General features: G+C 49.6%; 3 protein-coding genes across 5 annotated transcripts; 2 read left to right on the top strand and 1 right to left on the bottom strand.

Annotated features, from left to right (window-relative positions):
* LOC8065343 (protein ASPARTIC PROTEASE IN GUARD CELL 1) lies at positions 492-2,926 on the bottom strand. Its single transcript, XM_021446885.1, has one exon. It carries the CDS (start codon positions 2,658-2,660, stop codon positions 939-941), a length of 1,722 nt encoding a protein of 573 aa, XP_021302560.1. The 5' UTR covers positions 2,661-2,926; the 3' UTR covers positions 492-938.
* On the top strand, positions 8,517-13,349 carry LOC8065342 (leucine-rich repeat receptor-like serine/threonine-protein kinase BAM3). Of its 2 annotated transcripts, none has more exons than XM_021447166.1 (2): positions 8,517-11,539; positions 11,720-12,698. In XM_021447166.1, exons 1-2 carry the CDS (start codon positions 8,842-8,844, stop codon positions 11,752-11,754), a joined length of 2,733 nt encoding a protein of 910 aa, XP_021302841.1. In that variant the 5' UTR covers positions 8,517-8,841; the 3' UTR covers positions 11,755-12,698. The 2 variants fall into 2 exon arrangements, with proteins under 2 accessions (XP_021302841.1, XP_002441645.1); XM_002441600.2 differs by lacking the exon at positions 11,720-12,698 and adding an exon at positions 12,712-13,349 and having other exon boundaries at positions 8,518-11,539.
* On the top strand, positions 15,401-18,596 carry LOC110430364. Of its 2 annotated transcripts, XM_021447990.1 has the most exons (9): positions 15,402-15,632; positions 16,085-16,129; positions 16,805-16,953; positions 17,041-17,152; positions 17,247-17,329; positions 17,423-17,486; positions 17,579-17,696; positions 17,828-17,982; positions 18,127-18,596. In XM_021447990.1, the coding sequence occupies exons 3-9, from the start codon at positions 16,835-16,837 to the stop codon at positions 18,235-18,237; spliced, it is 762 nt and encodes a 253-aa protein (XP_021303665.1). In that variant the 5' UTR covers positions 15,402-15,632; positions 16,085-16,129; positions 16,805-16,834; the 3' UTR covers positions 18,238-18,596. The 2 variants fall into 2 exon arrangements, with proteins under 2 accessions (XP_021303666.1, XP_021303665.1); XM_021447991.1 differs by lacking the exon at positions 16,085-16,129 and having other exon boundaries at positions 15,401-15,632.

The following is an 18,843-nucleotide window of genomic DNA, read 5'->3' as shown; positions in this document are numbered from 1 at the left end:
GGGTCCTAATTACACGCTGCAAATGTACTTGCATGCTTCTTGAATAGAATTGATATACTCCCTCCGTCCCTGAAAGCTTCAACTCCTAGAATCCGTACCAGTTAAACTTTTTTAACTTTGACTAACTTTATAGAAAAGAGTATCGATATCTATGATATAAAATGAGTATCTTATGAAAATATATTCTATGATAAATCTAATGGTATTAATTTGGTACTATAAATCTTAGCGTTTTTTTCTATAAATTTGGTTAAAGTTTTAAAAGTTTGACTTAAGACAATTCTAGAAATTGCAGCTTTTGGGGACAGAGGGAGTATAAGGTTTGCAAGTTGTGTGCTGTTGAATTGAACTGGAGTAGTATGTATGTGCGGAATTCAATTTGTCGCCAAATGTGTATTCTGTGTTTTTTAACAAACACTAGTGCAGAAAACTATACTATACCATATGAAGTGAAGAACCAAAGTGAGGAGCACTCACAACATCAACATATAGAATACATAACAAGATTCTTATATACTGTAGTAAATATATAGTAACTTACTAGTAGTAATATATAACTCTTATAAGGCAACATTGGTACCTACGACAACACGCGGGGAATCCTTCTATTTAATTACAAGCATATATGTGGCCTGGCGGGACATGGTTACATGGGTCGATCAGCAAATGAAATGAATACAGTACACAGGCCAGCCAGCTGAGCTAGCCGCTTTTGTTAGTATGTATGTATGTATGTATAGTACAAAACATGCATGGTTTGGTTTGTATACAAAAGAAATACAGTATATATAAAAGTTGATCCTTGCGTAGAGATAGCTAGAGAGAAGAGAGTAGGGAATGAATGAAGGAACGAACGAACGATTGGAGCAAATAAAATGAGTCGGTGTAGTGTAGTGTAGTGCTGCAGGGAAGGGATGGATCAAATCGATGAGTACGTATCAATTGACGCTATGCACGACGGTGGAGGAGGAGGAGGGGGCATCGCTGCTGGTGCCGCCATTGGCCTGCTGATTATTTCCACCGCTGCTGCCATTGTTGGTGACTTCTCCTCCGGTGCTGGTGTGTAGATGACGTGTGTTGCACTTGTCCTTCCTGAACCTGAACGTGGCCTTTGAGTGGTCGATCTCCCAGATGTACTCCTGCATGAGCACGTTGCCGATGATGCAGGGTCCTCCTCCCCAGGGCAGCTTCCTGAAGGCGAGGCACGCCACCCCGTGCCCCACCTCCGGCATGACCACGCTCTTGGCTTCCGGCTCCAGCCTGGCGCCGCCGGTCATCTCCACCGTCACCTTGGGTATGGTGACGTTGTGCGCCGGGTCGACGCCGTCGCCGGTGAAGGTCCACCTGTAGCAGTACTCGAAGCCTGCAAAACTCTCCCGGGGCAGGTGTGCCAGGTGCCTGTCGAGTGCGGCCACTAGCGGCTCGTACGCCTCCGGCACCAGCGACGTCACCGACGTGCTGGTGTCCAGGATGACGCCGGAGCCGAGCCCCTTGTCGATGTTCCAGACGTCGTCGGGGATGTCCAGGCGCTCGCCGCCCACCAAGACGGCCGTCACCCGGGGCCCGTACGCCGCCTTCACGTCGACGTTGTAAAGGATCTCCGTCTCCATGGTGCCCGGCCCCATCACCGCCGGGTTGGGACCGAAGGTGAGGTAGCTGGAGGCGTCGCGGGAGCTGTTGGCGCTGAGGAGGCAGAAGGAGAAGCGTCCCCCGAAGCGCAGCACGGCGTGGATGGCGAACGACATATGGCCGTTGCCCAGCGAGAGCACGCCGTCGTGGGCGTCCACGCTGGCGCCAGCCTCCAGGACGGAGCAGCCCAGCACGAGGCCCGGAAGCTTGGCCATCCGCCCGTCGGACACCGTCACCGTCGCCTTCTCGTTGCCGTAGATGCCGATCGTCACCGTCCCGTCCTGCGTCTTTTGGTAGTAGCTGCACGACTCCAGCTTGCTGGGGCTCTGGCACGTGTTGTACGGCAGGTGCGCGCACTGCTGCTCCGAGCACCGGATCCGGCGCCACGACGACGACTTGGCCGGCCGGTACCAGTTCTTTCTCGCCTCCTTCTTCGCCAGCGCCGCCACCACGTCGTCATCCCCGCCCACCGACATCGTCTTGGACGACTGCCGCCCGTAGTGCTTGCCCTTGCGTCGCCGCAGCCGGCAGTTGATCCACGTCAGGTCGTTGGCGGTGTCCAGCACCAGGTTGTACGGCAGCGCCGGCGTGCCGAAGCGCACCGACACCAGGTACATGCCCACGTGCGCTGTGTTGAGCGCGCTCCGCATCGGCAGCTCGAACGTGGACGTGGTGGACATCAGCTTTGGCACCTTGGACGACGACGACGACGACGACTCCTCCTTCGCCTGCCGCCTCCGGCTGCTGCTGCTGCTGCCGTTCCGCCGCCGGTCGTCGCCGCTGCCCATCATCGCGATGAGCTGCTCGTGCCGGAACAGATCCTTGGCCGCCATGGCGCGGAAATATTCGCGCCGCTCCTCCGCGTCCTCGGGCGGAGCAGGCGGCGGGGAGACACTGAAATGCATGCAGCTGCCCTCCTCCATGACGCGGCCGTCCTCCATCTCCATCTCGGGCAAGGCAACCAGCAGCTGCAGGCAGAGGAGGCCATGGAGGACAAGGAGGAGGATGGAGACCACCGAGCGGCCCGGCATGATCGATCTATCGATCGATCGATCGATCTCGCTACTAGCTAGCTACCAGCCAGCCAGCCCGATCGCTTGCGCTGCTAATTGTAATATTAACTAGCTAGAGATCGCTGCTAGCCGCTAAGATTAAAATTTTGGATTGCTGGTTGTAATTAACTGTGATCCAGGCGCGCCATTGCTAGCTGCTTCCATGCATGGTTGATAGGCTAGCAGCTCCTCATTCTCTGCCTTCGCGTCATCCAACACAGGCCTATGGCTATGTGAGGACGCCATTGTTTGGCCCTCCGCATTCCTTCCTGTGGTGTGGACCTTACTTGCTTAGTTTGTGGCCAGCAGCACTTTTCGAGGGACCACCTGCTGCGTCTCTCTCTCTCTATCCCTATAATAAGAAGAAAACCAACATAGTATATATCTTGCCTACTGTAATTGTATAGTTCATGACAAGTAGACATATATGTATGACATGCATTGCATTATATTGGTGATATCCTCAAACTTGTTGTGTGATATCATTTTGATCTGCCCTGATCCTTAAACTTGTAAATAGTTTTTTTAGATCATCAAACTTAATCAATTGTGTCATTCATGTTCATAAACTCATGGAACGTCTATTCATGTTCCTAAATTTAATCAGTGTCACCCCATGTTAGCTCCATCTCCCTCCTCTTTCCTCCCCTATCTCCCTCAACTCCATATCAATATCCTCCCTTCTCTTCTCCCAGGAGCTCATGGCTTAGGACTACAACGTGGGGCTAGAGGTGACATAGTCGGGGGCAGCATGACCATAGCGGTGTCGTACTTTCTTCTAATTTTGACGTCAAATTTTGACCAATATGTCATTAAAGGCTTGCTTGCTTGGATGGATATTTTAACGAAATCACTCATCTGCTCAAATCGAGACCATGTTGGTAGGACATCTCTCACGTGTCGTACTTTCTTCTAATTTGACGTACTAGGAAAATTTGTGTGTGGTAGGTGGCTAAAATCAGGGGGCGGAACTAGAAATCCAAACATAGGGGGGGGGGGGGGGGGGGGGGGGGAGGGGGGCCACCGGTCAAGGCGTGCCTTATGGGCGTCGTATGTCAGCAAAATTAAACATACACATGTATAATTAAACACCACATATATATTGTTGTATAAATTCAACTATATATATAAGGCTAACACATATGACAAAATAATGTAGCATACGTGTCTTCGTAAGTTTCACAGCCGAAAAAGATTATCAGTAATTGCTATTGATACTAGAAGAGCTATGACTAATTTTAGCAATCCATCGACCATGCGATGAATATAATGTTTAAGTAATCTCACTAGTCCCTTTGTTAGATCAAATGCTAAATGCCTAAATTGAAGATTAAAATTGAAAAGGAAATCAACCACAGAGTTGTAGGCATATGCTTTTGCAGTTTGCTTGCCTCGCGACTGCGGCGATGGCCTCTGCTGCTTTGCTCAGCTCTCCTGCTTGCACGGCGAGATGGCAGACGGAGGTGAGAGCCGAGTGCAGCGCGCCAGCGGCCAGCAGCCGCGCGCGTAGCCACGGAGGAGTCGTTGAGTCGATTATCATTAGCATTGATAAGGCCATTGTCAGTGCACAGTTTCACTATACAATTTCCCAAACGCCATGTCAGCTCGAACAAAATGAAACGATAAATGAAACTGATCTCCACAATGCATGCGCAGTTTCATCACACCAAACCAAAGCTAAATATAGCATTTAATTGCGGCAAGACAATAGGATCATTTGCGCCATAAGCTCTGTAGCCATTTGCACACAAATGATTGTTCACAAGTGCATTAGAGCATCCCCAACCGTTTTGCATAATTGGTTTGGCAAATGAGGGAGTTTGCCAAGTCTCAAAAAAATATGGCAAAGGTGAAAAGAGGCAATCTCCAATGGTTTGGCATTAATCACTTCGCGCCAATTTCCCAATGCCAAGTGTGAACAGGTTTGGCATATATGCCAATCCTTCCTCTCTTTTTGCCAAGTTAACAAAATTGCAAAGTCTAAATGCCAAACCGTTGGATAAGTGTTTTTAAGACTTTTTTGCAAATACATGAATGCAAAGCTTATTTGCAAAACGGTTGAGGATGCTCTTACATAGTAAAGTTCATATGACTAGAGCAAGTTGACAGGCACTCAACAATTTAACTTTCACAAACAAGCTCTATCAACATGAAACTGCCATGTACTAGTGAAACCAACTAAATATTTATCAATTTACAGGATTCACAATAGTGTGGTTGTCAACTAAATATGAAACTGCCAGCCATCAACCTCCATGCTTACAAATGAAATGTAAAAAATGTACCGCAACTACCAAAGAATATATTTTCCATTCGTTATTTTCTGTAGTAGATCGATTGTTACTCTGTGCTTTCCGGAGGTTCCGCGGTCTGCTAGTCTGCTGCAAGTGCCGGAGAGCGCCGGTCGACGCAGCGGTGCCGGAGAGCGCCAGCGGCCGAGGAATCGATGGAGTCGCATCTACCGGCTTCGATTTGCTCCTCAATCCAAGCTTCCTTCCACCGCGCGGCTTCCCTCCTCCACCGGTTGCGCTCCGCCCAGCCGTCGGTGCATCCATGACTCGGTGGCCGCCTCGGCGAGCTCCCTCGATGCGGCAGCCAGGGAGGCGGAGGGATGCGGCGGCTAACTTGATAGCGCGAGGGAAGGAAGAGGAGGCCTAGCGGAGGGACGCGCGGGAAAGAATGGCGTTGGGCGTGGGAAGAATGCGCACGCGCGCGAGGGGGAGGATGGCGATGCGCTCACCTCCGATGCGCACGGGATCGGGGAAGAAGAGTTGAAACCGCTCGCGCGTTTCACCCGTTTACCAAGGCATGGGAAACAACGCCAGCGAGTTTCACCATGTTGAAACGATTCACCCATTTCTCCCTCCCCATTTCATGCAAAAACTCCTTCCATGCTAATGTGTCGCTATATTAAATGTGCATGACACTCTGGTAAAAACTGCACTGAGAATGACCTAATAAATAGAGTAATTAGCAAGTACTATGACTTTTCGTTTCCTATTACAGATAATTAAGGAGTCCTATTAATGGATGGGGTGGACCATTAGGGCAAGTTCCAACGATGTAATTTCTATCCTTATATTAAATAACTTACCACCTAATAAGTAAAATACTGATATGGCAGGTTAATTAATAACAAGGAAGTAGAAGAAGAAAGAAAGAAACCAACTTTTTATATGCGGGAAACCATGTTTACTCTTGAAGCGAGGTAGATAGAAACCGTGATTTCATCGTTGGGGCGAAACTAGTAGTTTGTCTACGTTGGGTCAGTGATCGCACGCACCGGTGATGCTTTGCCGCGACTGCTCCCCCGAGCGTGCCTGTAGGCCGGCCACTGCGTGCGCTCGCACGTGCCGCCGAGGGCAGTTCAGGGGGCTCGTCGGGTCCGGCCGTTCGGACCGAACGCGTCGTCCCGCAGACTCCCGCCCGAATTCCCGCGTCGTGTTTAATGGAGCACGACGATTCGTTTACCGTGGACTATATATTTAATGGACCTTATTGACTGTTTGTTGGCCGGACTATTTTAACTGTTTTTTTGAACTATTTCTTTTGAGCGAGCTATACATTTTTTAAATGACTGCTATTGAATGAATTAGTTGATAATGATATTAAACGAACATCAATCCATATTTAGTATGAACATTAAATGAAGAGAAATATTATATGCTACTCCAAATGTCACTAGAAAATATCATTCGTTACATGATACTACATGATATCCAAAAATCCTAACATTCTATGGTACAAATCCTCTAACAAAAATATTAAACGAAGAGACATCGGAAAATTAGGGGCTCTAAGAGTCCGACAGTTTCCCGTGTGATGGTTTCCACCGGTTTTAGTGCCGAAAATTACATTTACCTCTGCAGCACACGTCGTTCTCAGACTTTTTCTAAATTAGACTTTTAATGTACTTTTTCTATAGCCAGTGCTGGTACGTATTTATTCTCACCCATACTAATTAATTTTGATTCGTGGCTTTACCATGCGCAGCTGGTGCGAGAAGATAGTACAGCAGCATATCCATATTAGCTACGACGCTAGCAATCCGTCACACACTCACGCGCGCTCGGTAATCATCGGACGGCGGCTCCGGTCCGAACGACCCGTGCCGCCGAGGTCGCTCGTACCGCTCGCTCGTCGAAAGTCGTGTGCGCTCGTTGGCCGGCCGGCAGCCGCTGCGCTCGCCCGCGCGCGCCACCGGGCTCGCATGCCGTCCGTGGGCTGCGTGCGCCCGCCGGCAGCCCCGTGCGCTCGCCCGCACCGCCGGACTCGCAGTCGCAGGCCGGCCGCAGCAGCATGGCGGAGCTAGCGAGCGAAGGCGGCGACTGCATGCACACGCGCACGCAATTCGTCGCCAAGCTTTTCTACCACGGAGAGATCGTGTCGTCGTCTCGTCTCTATCCAACTAAGAACCACCGTCGCCCACTCTGCTGAGTGACGCACAGCCAACTATATATAGCTGCACATGGATGGAATAGAAGACGAACAACATTACGAGCGGTGCTGTGTTGGCCCTGGCAACGTTCTACGGTGAGCACGAGCTGCAATCTGACTAGGAGGAAGACGATGTATGTAGGAGAGAGAGAGAAACATTTCTATAGATAATTTCTTAGGCCTTGTTTAGTTCACACTGAAAACAAAAAAAAATTTAAGATTTCCCGTCACATCGAATCTTGTGGCACATGTATGAAACATTAAATATAGACGAAAATAAAAACTAATTACACAGTTTAGATATAAATCACGAGACGAATCTTTTGATCCTAGTTAGTCTATAATTGGATAATATTTGTCACAAACAAACGAAAGTGCTACAGTACCGAAAACTTTTTACTTTTCGGAACTAAACAAGGCCTTAATGACATAGCTACTATGTTTACTGCACGCCCCCCCCTCCCCCCTTTTCTCCGCCGCTCGCTAAGGCCTTGTTTAGTTCCCAAAAGATTTTGCAAAATTTTTCAGATTCCCCGTCACATCAAATCTTTAGACGTATACATGAAGTATTAAATATAGACGAAAATAAAAACTAATTACACAGTTTATTCGGAATTGACGAGACAAATCTTTTGAGCCTAGCTGGTTTATGATTGGACAATATTTATCAAATACAAACGAAAGTGCTATTATTCCTATTTTGCAAATAAATTTGGAACTAAACAAGGCCTAAAACACATGAATTTTTCCATTTGCTTTTCGGCTGTTTCTTTGGAGTTGAACAACCGGTTACGGGCTCAAAAACACTCAGACAGCACAGCAGCTATGATCGAAGTCGCCCAGGAGGAGAAAGGAGCAGTGCATGTGCATTGCATGGTGCGTGTGTTGGTTTCGTCCAGCTCCATGCATGGATAGCAGGCAAAGGCAGTTGTCTGTCTGTGCTGCACTGCAGATGAACCGTCGTTGTGCTTCTGCATGCCGTGCACCGCTGCACGCCAGTACGCTACAACATTCTTCCTCTGCTGCTGCTGCCGGCAGTGGCCTTGGCTTTCCTTTGCTATGTACTACCTCATATTATAAATCATTTCAAAAATTTTGAAAAATTAAACTATATAAAATTTGATTAAAATAATAGTAAAAATTTATAGAATCAAATATATATACTATAAGAAATATAATTAATAGAAAATCTAATAATATTTAGTAGATATTATAAATGTTATTATTTTATTATATAAATTTAGTTAGATATTTAACTCTCCATAGAATCGTAGGCACGGGCAGGCAGGCACTCGATGGATCATCTTTTGCTTTTGCTTTTGCTTTTGCTTGCTGCTTTTATATTTGTCGCGGGTCATCCAATCCAGCAGCGGCAGCAGTGAGAGCTGGGCCGTACCCGTGGACGCTGCTTCCATCTCGGCCATGCATTCCAGGAGCTAGCACGTCGGAGGGACCTATATGTATAGATATTCTACTCCATCCCCTGATCCGGCCTCATCTCATCATCCTTTTGAAAAGAAGAGAAAGCAGGAGCTAGCGTTGCACCCCTGATCAAGATCCCGCGCATTGCACTGCTGCATCGCCATCGATCCATCACCTCCCTATTGTCTAGGACTAGTAGTGTCAGTAGTGAGAAACCTTATTGGCTCGCCGCCGGCCGGCCGGCAGCTTCACCTTCACTGCTGTGAAGCTCTGCTCGATCTCCCGATCCCGGCCACCCAGCATGGCGGCTCTCCTCCTCCTCCTCCTGCTGCTGCTGCTGCTGCCCATCTGCTTTCCCTCCTCCTCCCTCGTCCTCGCCATTCCAACACTAGCCAGCCAGGCCGCCACCCTGCTCTCCCTCAAGGACTCCTTCTCGCCGCCGCTGCCGCCGCAGCTGCGCACCTGGACGCTCGCCAACTACGCTTCGCTCTGCTCCTCATGGCCCGGCGTCGCATGCGCCCCCGGTAGCAACCGCACCGTCGTCTCGCTCGACATCTCCGGCTACAACATCTCCGGCACGCTGTCCCCCGCCATCGGCGACCTCGCTGGCCTCCGTTTCCTCTCCGCCGCCGCCAACTCCCTAGCCGGTGACATTCCGCCCGACATCGCCGCCCTCCGCAACCTGCGCCACCTCAACCTCTCCAACAACCAGTTCAACGGCACCCTGGACGCCCTCGACTTCTCCGCGATGCCCAGCCTCGAGGTGCTCGACCTCTACGACAACGATCTCGCCGGCGCGCTTCCCACACTCCTCCCCGCGGGCCTCCGCCACCTCGACCTCGGCGGCAACTTCTTCTCCGGCACCATCCCGCCCAGCTTGGGCCGCTTCCCCGCCATCGAGTTCCTCTCGCTAGCTGGCAACAGCCTCTCCGGGCCCATCCCTCCCGACCTCGCCAACCTCTCCTCCACGCTGCGCCACCTCTTCCTGGGCTACTTCAACCGCTTCGACGGCGGCATCCCGCCGGAGCTCGGCAGGCTGACCAGCCTCGTCCACCTCGACCTCGCCAGCTGCGGCCTCCAGGGCCCCATCCCGGCCTCGCTCGGCGACCTCACCGCGCTGGACACGCTGTACCTGCAGACGAACCAGCTGAACGGCACCATCCCGCCGTCGCTCGGCAACCTCACCGGCCTTAGGTTCCTCGACGTCTCCAACAACGCGCTCACGGGGGAGATCCCTCCCGAGCTCGCCGCGCTCGGGGAACTCAGGCTGCTCAACATGTTCATCAACCGCTTCCGCGGCGGCGTGCCGGACTTCCTGGCCGACCTCCGCTCCCTGCAGGTCCTCAAGCTGTGGCAGAACAACTTCACGGGCGCCATCCCCGCGGCGCTCGGGCGCGCCGCGCCGCTCCGGGAGGTGGACCTGTCCACGAACCGCCTGACGGGGGAGGTGCCCCGGTGGCTGTGCGCGCGCGGGCAGCTGGAGATCCTCATCCTCCTGGACAACTTCCTCTTCGGGCCGGTGCCGGAGGGGCTGGGCGCCGCCTGCCCGACGCTCACGCGGGTGCGGCTGGGCCACAACTACCTCACGGGGCCGCTCCCGCGCGGCTTCCTGTACCTGCCGGCGCTCACCACCGTGGAGCTGCAGGGCAACTACCTGACGGGGCGGCTGGAGGAGGACGGCAGCGGCAGCACCATCACCAGCGGCAGCAGGCTGTCGCTGCTGAACCTGTCGAGCAACCGCTTCAACGGGTCGCTTCCGGCGTCCATCGGCAACTTGTCGTCGCTTCAGACGCTCCTCCTGGGCGGCAACCAGCTGAGCGGCGAGATCCCGCGGCAGGTGGGGCGGCTGAAGCGGCTGCTGAAGCTTGACCTGAGCGGCAACAAGCTGACGGGTGCGGTGCCCGGCGAGGTGGGCGAGTGCACGTCGCTGACGTACCTGGACCTGAGCGGCAACCGTCTGTCGGGCGCGATCCCCGTGCGGCTGGCGCACATCAAGATCCTCAACTACCTCAACGTGTCGTGGAACCTGCTGAGCGGCAGCATCCCGCGGGAGCTGGGCGGCATGAAGAGCCTGACCGCCGCCGACTTCTCGCACAACGACCTGTCCGGGCGCGTGCCGGACAACGGCCAGTTCGCCTACTTCAACGCGTCGTCGTTCGTGGGCAACCCGGGGCTGCAGCTGCTGGTGAATAATTCTTCGAAGGCGCCGCAGCAGCAGCAGCAGCAGCCGACGTGGGGAGGGGTCGGCGGCGGCGGCGGCGGCGGCGGCGGGACGCAGCAGCAGCCGCCGGGTGTGATGGGGCGTCTGAAGCTGCTTGCTGCCCTGGGCCTCCTCGGCTGCTCCGTGGCGTTCGCTGCGGTGGCCGTGGCGACGACGCGGTCCGCCATGCTCCGTCGTCGGTCTTTTTGGTCGAGCCAGCGGTGGCGCATGACGGCGTTCCAGAAGGTGTCGTTCGGGTGCGACGACGTGGTGCGGTGCGTCAAGGAGAACTGCGTGGTGGGTCGCGGCGGGGCCGGGGTGGTGTACCGCGGGACGATGCCCGGCGGGGAGTGCGTGGCGGTGAAGCGGATCGTGTCGGCGGAGGGCGGAGGGTTCCAGGCGGAGGTGGAGACGCTGGGTCGGATCCGGCACCGGCACATCGTGCGGCTGCTGGCCTTCTGCTCGGGGCCCGAGGCGAAGCTGCTGGTGTACGAGTACATGGTGAACGGCAGCCTCGGGGAGGCGCTGCACCGTCGTAACGACGGCGATGGCAGCGGCGTGCTGGCGTGGGCGTCGCGTCTCCGCGTGGCGACGGAGGCGGCCAAGGGGCTGTGCTACCTGCACCACGACTGCTCGCCGCCGATCCTGCATCGGGACGTCAAGTCCAACAACATCTTGCTGGACGCCCGAATGGAGGCCCACGTGGCGGACTTCGGCCTGGCCAAGTTTCTGGTGGGCGGCAACGACGCCACCGAGTGCATGTCCGCCGTCGCCGGATCCTACGGCTACATTGCACCAGGTACGACGTTAACGTTACGTTGTTGCCTTGTTTTTGTCTGTAACTGTAATATATATGTACGTATGTACGTCGTCGTCCATGCATCGTACGTCCAGTATTCTAGCGGATCGATATATGTTGCCAAGCAAGACGACATGCATGTGTGTGGTGGTGTGGTTTGTGACGATCATGCCGCCGCAGGTAGGTGGAGAAGATCGACCATCGATCGCAAGTGACCGTGACGTGATGGTCATGGCGCGCTGTGCCCGTGCATCTCCAGACTTGAGTGTCCTCCTCTCCTAGTAGGTAGGCCAATGCATGCATGGTCCAGCTCCAGCAGCCGTTGTCTGCATGCATGCACACGAATCGATGTGCCAAAATCCCAAAACCCTGCAACTGGGATGACGATGAGGTGATGATGACTAGACGCAGGGCAGGGAGGAGCTCCATCCAGCTCCTCAAAGGAAGAGCTCGCATGTACGACTATTCCATTTCTCTTTCTCGGTTGCTTTGCCTTTGCATGCATGCATGCGTGGCCCAGCTCCAGGTCCCACCATGCAGCTGCAGCATCTTTTTGCTTTGCCTCTCCACTGACGATGACGATGACGAGACACTGTTGTATACGAGTACTCCCTGGCTCGGAGAATGAACCCTAGCTAGCTTTTTGACTGGACTAATCATGCACGGTTCCAATATCTATATATACTCGCCGTTATACAAGCAGCAGCAGCAGCAGCCACATCCTTTTAGTTTTATTAGACCGTTATTACTTGTACGTAAACATGCACGCGCCGAAGTTGAAAAAAAAAAAGAGAAAACCTACACCTTTGAGACAGATGCATGGCTTTTCGATCGATGATGATGCTTGGCAATGGCATGCACTACACATTAGGATACCTTTACTACTAATAGACCCTTTTTATTTGTTCATTCACAAAGTGTGGCCTTTAGTCAGCCTTAACTAGACATGCCGCGCGCGCGCAGTAACTTTTTGTTGGTTTTGCTTTGTTTAATTGAATTTGATCCATGCATGCATCTTGTCACCGTAAAACAAAAAAGGGCTTTTACACTAGCTGATCGAGAACAGCACATTATTCACACGGGCATGCATGAGAATATGAGATGGAAAAGCAAGCTACTCCTAAGTCACATGCAACGTATGTATAACTAATGAGGTGGCTGGCTGGCTGCAGAGTACGCGTACACGCTGAAGGTTGACGAGAAGAGCGACGTGTACAGCTTCGGCGTGGTGCTGCTGGAGCTGGTGACGGGGCTGAAGCCGGTGGGCGAGCACCTCGGCGACGGCGACGGGGCGGTGGACCTGGTGCAGTGGGCGCGCGGGCGGAGCTCGTCGGGAGGAGGCGTGCTGGGGCTGCTGGACCCTCGCCTCGGCGGCGACGTGCCGGTGGCGGAGGCGGCGCATGTGCTGTTCGTGGCGATGCTGTGCGTGCAGGAGCACAGCGTGGAGCGACCCACCATGCGCGAGGTCGTCCAGATGCTGCAGCAGGCAAAGCATAAGCATGAGGGACCGGGACCGGGACCATCACTTGCTGCCGCCACCGTGCCACTGCCCGCCCGGCCGGCCCAGCGCCATGCACAACGACCTGACATTGACATGCACTTGGTGGTGCACTGCCACGGCATGTGATAGGCGCATCATCCGATCCGATCCGATCCTCCTAGCTAGCTAGCTAGCTAGTCCTACAAATTAAGGTTGTGCGTCTGCACTCTGCGCTCTGCATGCAGGCCGATGAAATCCACTTCCATCCGTCCTCATGCATAGTAGTACTGTACCTGTACTGTACTATATCAAGAGAGGAGCTCGATCGCGCGCGTGGCCTGTCCGCATGCATGATGCATGCATCATGTACTAGTAACAACCATATATATATATATATATACATATATATATATATATATATATATATATATATATATATATATATATATATATATATATATATATATATATATATATATATATATATATATATCATGATCGACTAGATGAGGAGCCAGTAATTTATACACACACCTCATCAGGCATGCAGTTGAGTATGTACGTAATCGATCGTAGTTTCCATGCATCCTGGTTTTCCGGGGGTACTGTTGTAAGTACTCCTACTAGCGAACGAAGAAAATGTATACTTACACACTGCACGTACGCACCCCTAGCAAAGGCAGGCAGGATGTATTGTAGCTGCATGCATGCCTCTGCCCGGCCGGCTGCCCCCTGCTGCCGGCATGCACGATCGTACGTACGGTATAGTAGTCGTAGCAGCCCAGCCCTGCCCTGCACTGCGCCTCACCTGACGACGAACGGCCTGAACGAGCGAGCGAGGACGGACATTCACGCAGTTGCAGGGTCGGAATTCGGGAAGTCGGCTGTATTCCCTGCCACTGCCATGCGCATATGCTGCAATAATTAGTGTTCCGGATCGGATGCTCAAAGCACGCCCCATAAGATCAAAGATCAAACGGACAGGAATAGCTTTTCCTCGCCTTCTTAATTTCCTATTTGCTCTTTTAATTTAGACCCATTCCATTTGGCACCTCTCCACTTCTTTAGTAGAGATTAAAATAAAACAGCCTTTTAGAGTTCAGCTCCACACACAACTTTATCCTCCATCAAGTTAAAACTATATATTTTAATGAACTGCTTAGCAAAACAACTAACTCGATCTACATGTGAAACTCCTTAAAACATATATATCTAGTATAAACATCAGAGGAGAGGAAGAAAAACATGATAGAGACGTGCAAGACAAGAAAGAATTACAGGGACCACAGTAGTACGTAATGATCAATGTTTTTCAAACAGTCAACATCACTCTCAAGCCGCAATGTGCAGCCGTGCAGGGAATACAAATGTGCACGCAAACACTAGCTGGACCAATATTTACCTATCAGGCTTGTGTTGGGCTTCACGGCCCGAGAACTTTTCTGGTTGGACGCCCAAGACTCCAACTACGCCGTGGGTTCACCCACGAATGAACGCACGGTCCCATCAGGACAAGCTGAGACTAGAAGCTGTTATTGTTATTCTTTGCTTCAGGCCTTGTTTAGTTTCAAAAAATTTCAATATTTCTCATCACATCGAATCGTCATACGTATACATGAAGCATTAAATATAGACAAAAATAAAAACTAATTATACAGTTTGTCTGTAATTCATGAGACAAATCTTTTGAGCCTAGTTAGTCCATAATTGGACAATAATTGTCACACACAATCGAAAGTGCTACAGTAGTCAAAGCCAAAAATTTTCGCGAACTGAACAAGGCCTCATGCCTTCATCCCATGCTAAACATATGTGTTGTAAAACATATTGCCAACTGTTAGGATCTTTTTCTCTCTCTCTTATGATCAACCTATATAGTATAGTAGGTGAAAGTAGAACACATAGATACAAGAGATGTTGCACATGTTGTCTAATTAAAAACCTTGTGTGAGAAACCTTTAAGTAAAAACTCACATTTGAGAAAAAGAGTACAATATTTAACCTTCTTTGTCATGTATTTTTTTTCTGGATATTCTATTCTTGATAAATAGATATTGATCTTCATAATCTATACATAAACTTTAGTTGTTTTAGCAAATATGATGTACTTGGTCTTTGTAATTCAAGTGGTTTTCCTTCATGGTAGATTCTTCCCAAAAGACTATTTGGTTTTGATTGAATTTAGGGTCATAGGTTTTGTGGAATTGAAATTAAAATTCTTCCCTAAAGACTATTTTAAATACTTTGCTAAGCTATTTAGCTCTAAAGCTTTTCCAAAGTTTCCAAAAAAAAAAATCATGAACCGACTCGTAAACAATTGGCAATTCCGAGACCGAGGTAAAGGTACTACTATGGGCCTATGGCAGCGCAGCTCGGAGGAGGGTCAAAACGGTCATCGCGTCCGACCTGGTCGCCTGCCACCTCCACCTCCACCTGCGCTGGCGGCTGGCCCGCCCTTGTCTTGTTGTTCACCGCACCAACCTTTCCCCAACCGCCGCCTCGCCGGACCCTTCCGACTCGCCGCCGTCGTCCGCCCATCTGCTTTCTTCCGAATAAGAAAAAGGAAAACAAAAGGAAGAGAGTAAAAGGGTCCTGCGCTGCCCTGCGCCCCAGGTTTGATCCCATACTTCCTCGATTTCTCCCTGTTCTTCTTCTTGCTCTGTCTCGATCCATGACCTCAGCCCCTCGCCGATCTCTCCTGTCCGTTTGGCTGGAACCTCGGCGGCCCTCGGATATGCCGCGGCCATACTGGCACACACTGGACTGGAGAGGGTTGCCTATTAGCACTAGCAACTAGCAAGCTCCAATTTTGACTTTCTTGCTCTGTCTCCCATCAGTAATTCCCACCATTCCAAAAAATTTTGCAAAATAGAAATAGTAGCACTTTCGTTTGTATTTGACAAATATTGTCCAATTATGGACTAACAAGGCTCAAAAGATTCGTCTCGTCAATTCCGACCAAACTGTGCAATTAGTTTTAATTTTCATCTATATTTAATACTCCATGCATACGTCTAAAGATTCGATGTGACGGGGAATCTGAAAAATTTTGCAAAATTTTTCAGGAACTAAACAAGGCCCAATTCTTTTCTTCAGTTGCCAGTTGCCATGTATGTCAACTTCGCCCAATTCATTGGCCCCTGCCCTGCGTGCTTCTTAACTTTTAACGGGATCAAGCGTCCGTGCATCTGATGATACTTCTCCACATTTAGTAGCATGTATTTTCTGCCAATTTAGTTTTAATGGCATCACATCAAACTATAATGTACAGACTCGTGTACCTTTTCCTTCCTGCTAGAATTTACAACGCATCCTTCCTGAGCATTATTACTAGTACCATCAACACCTCATAGGCATGATTAAGGATTACAGGAAGGATCCTAATTTTCTCAACTAGGAAAAAGGATGGAAATTTAGATGTCAATAATGTTCGGTACCATGTGTAGATCAGTTTGTCCTAATTAGTTAGCTCGCTTTGTACTTGTGTAGATCTGAAAAAAAAAAGGAGTGGTCCCTAGACGGCTAGACATAGAAATGTGTTTTGCAATGAATTAGCTATTCATTCGTTAGCAAGTTAAGATTTGGAGTTGCGAATAATTTTATGAAGTTGAATTTGATGAATAAGTCACCTAATGGAGAAGTAATACTTCATCACCAGCTTATTTGATAGCTCAGATTTGGTGTATTTTTTAAAAAATAAATAAATCACCTACTGGAGAAGTAATACTTCAGCACCACCTTATGTGATACTAGCTCAGTAACATTATTTACCTCGTCATAAACAGAGTATGCACTTCTAGCATTTCCATATTTGGATGGATGATGTACATGGACGGATAGAGGTCTTCCCCCAATACTTTGTGCCATCAAAAGAAGCTATGGAGACTCCTGATGGTCTATCAACAAGTAAGAATAACCTGGATAGTCCACCAAGGTGATACTTGTGGGAAAGGAATTCTGTAGCTGAACTCATTCCGCCTTTTGTGGGTACAATAACACGCTGTTCTTTACATGTAAACAGTTCACGTCGGCGTTCCTGGACTCCAAGACGAGTTAAGGGAGCTGCATCCATTTTGAATTTATTGTCCATTCCCCGCATAAGATGGTCTATGAGCAATGAGGATGATGACAAGGTTACTGAATAATCTATAAACAAGTTTCTCTGCTTCCATATCACAATAATCATGATTGCTCTCTTGCAACACTAACAATTTTCATTGATAGCAGATTGAATTATCTAGAGCTGAAGTAGAGACTTTACGAACCGAAATTGCAGAGGCTGAGGAAAGGGAATCTCACTTAAAAGCTCGGTATGATATGCACACTTTGTTGAAAAGTCCATTTCGGAAAGTGGAGATATGCTGATAATATTATTGCACTTTGTTAATGCTTTGGCGTTTCAGGTTGGAAAATATCGATGAAGTTCTGAGATTTGCACGTCTTTCTGGCTATCTCTACATTCGAAGTGTATGAAACCTGTGTCAATATTTGTTCATTTTGCTTCACTCTTGTCAGAAGCGTTCAAAGCTAATAAGTATGGACTTTTGGTTTATACACAGCGATGGTCCCAACTCCCTGGAGAACCACCTATATTAGACGATGCTGATGTGGATGACTGGCTACCTCGCTTTGTTGTTCTACAAGGGCAGTGTTTGTACTATTATCTGAAATCTACAGGTAAATTCTTTTCCCCTTTTGGCTATGGTCCAACCGTCCTGTCAAAGATGATATTGGTGAATGGTGGCATTCGAATACTATGCACTTGGATGTTAGCTGTTAATGAACTCGGTGACATTTCTTTGTTTCAGATCTGAGCCCACAAGAATCTACACTGTTATGTGATGTTGTTGAAGTAGGGCAGCTTCCAAACTTTGTGCCAGAGGACGAAAAGACAAGATATGCGTTTTATCTGTTGACCCGTCAAGGATTGAAGTTTGAATGCTCCAGTACCTCCGAAATACAGGTAACAGCAGAGAGCTACTGTACTGTGGCCTGTGGGGATCTCCCCCACAGTCTTTTGCGTCAAAAACAGAGCGCTACTATGAAATGCAGAAGTTAATACGTGTATGGCAGGGACTGATTTGCATTGGATTTGGTCATTTTCCAGGTTGATTCATGGGTAAGAGCACTGTCAAGTGACTGCAAATTGCGAGATGGTGCTGGTGATGATGATAAGATGAAGACGCCGAGTAGCCAAGTAGAAGCTGGGTCATGGTAGGGGATCCAACATGTGTTCCGATTGCCAGGCAAGACGAATGCCCTGCGTCTTTGCATTGACCCCAGCCAGATGTATGTGCAGAGTACAGTAATCAGCTCCAGTTGGTTCTTTTTTCTTTTAATTTGTTAGACCAGTCGATAATGTGGCATTTGTATACAATAGCCAATGTACATACATGCATACTTTAGGGTGCAAATGAAGCAGCATGTGTAGATGCAACACGAGAGAGCACGCCTTACTGATTTCCTTGCTCGTGATATTTTTCAACGTTTTAGCTAGCTAGGGTGCAAATGATATTTTCTGTATCAAAATTAAAATTTCGTTTGATGGACCGTCAAGATTTGCATATTGTTGCTCGACGACAAGTGAGAAGTCATTTGAACTGGGAGTACACGTACGCGTGCCATATAATGTCACAGTGTGCCCCTATGCAATGCATGTACCGGTGGAGTGGAGAGAGCCCCTGTGTGTATACGACTGTAGTTGAAGCAAAGTCGACTGAAGAGAAGAGAGACCCAAATTAAGCCCATTAATTAATGACATTCCAAATTAAGCCCATCAATTAATGACATTTATCCGATCCTATTACAGTAGATTATATGACTA

This window comes from Sorghum bicolor, chromosome 9 (genome assembly GCF_000003195.3).
Source record: "Sorghum bicolor cultivar BTx623 chromosome 9, Sorghum_bicolor_NCBIv3, whole genome shotgun sequence".
NCBI lineage: Eukaryota > Viridiplantae > Streptophyta > Magnoliopsida > Poales > Poaceae > Sorghum > Sorghum bicolor.
The sequence above is the reverse complement of the archived record's forward strand: the minus strand, read 5'-3'. Positions and strand labels throughout refer to the sequence as shown.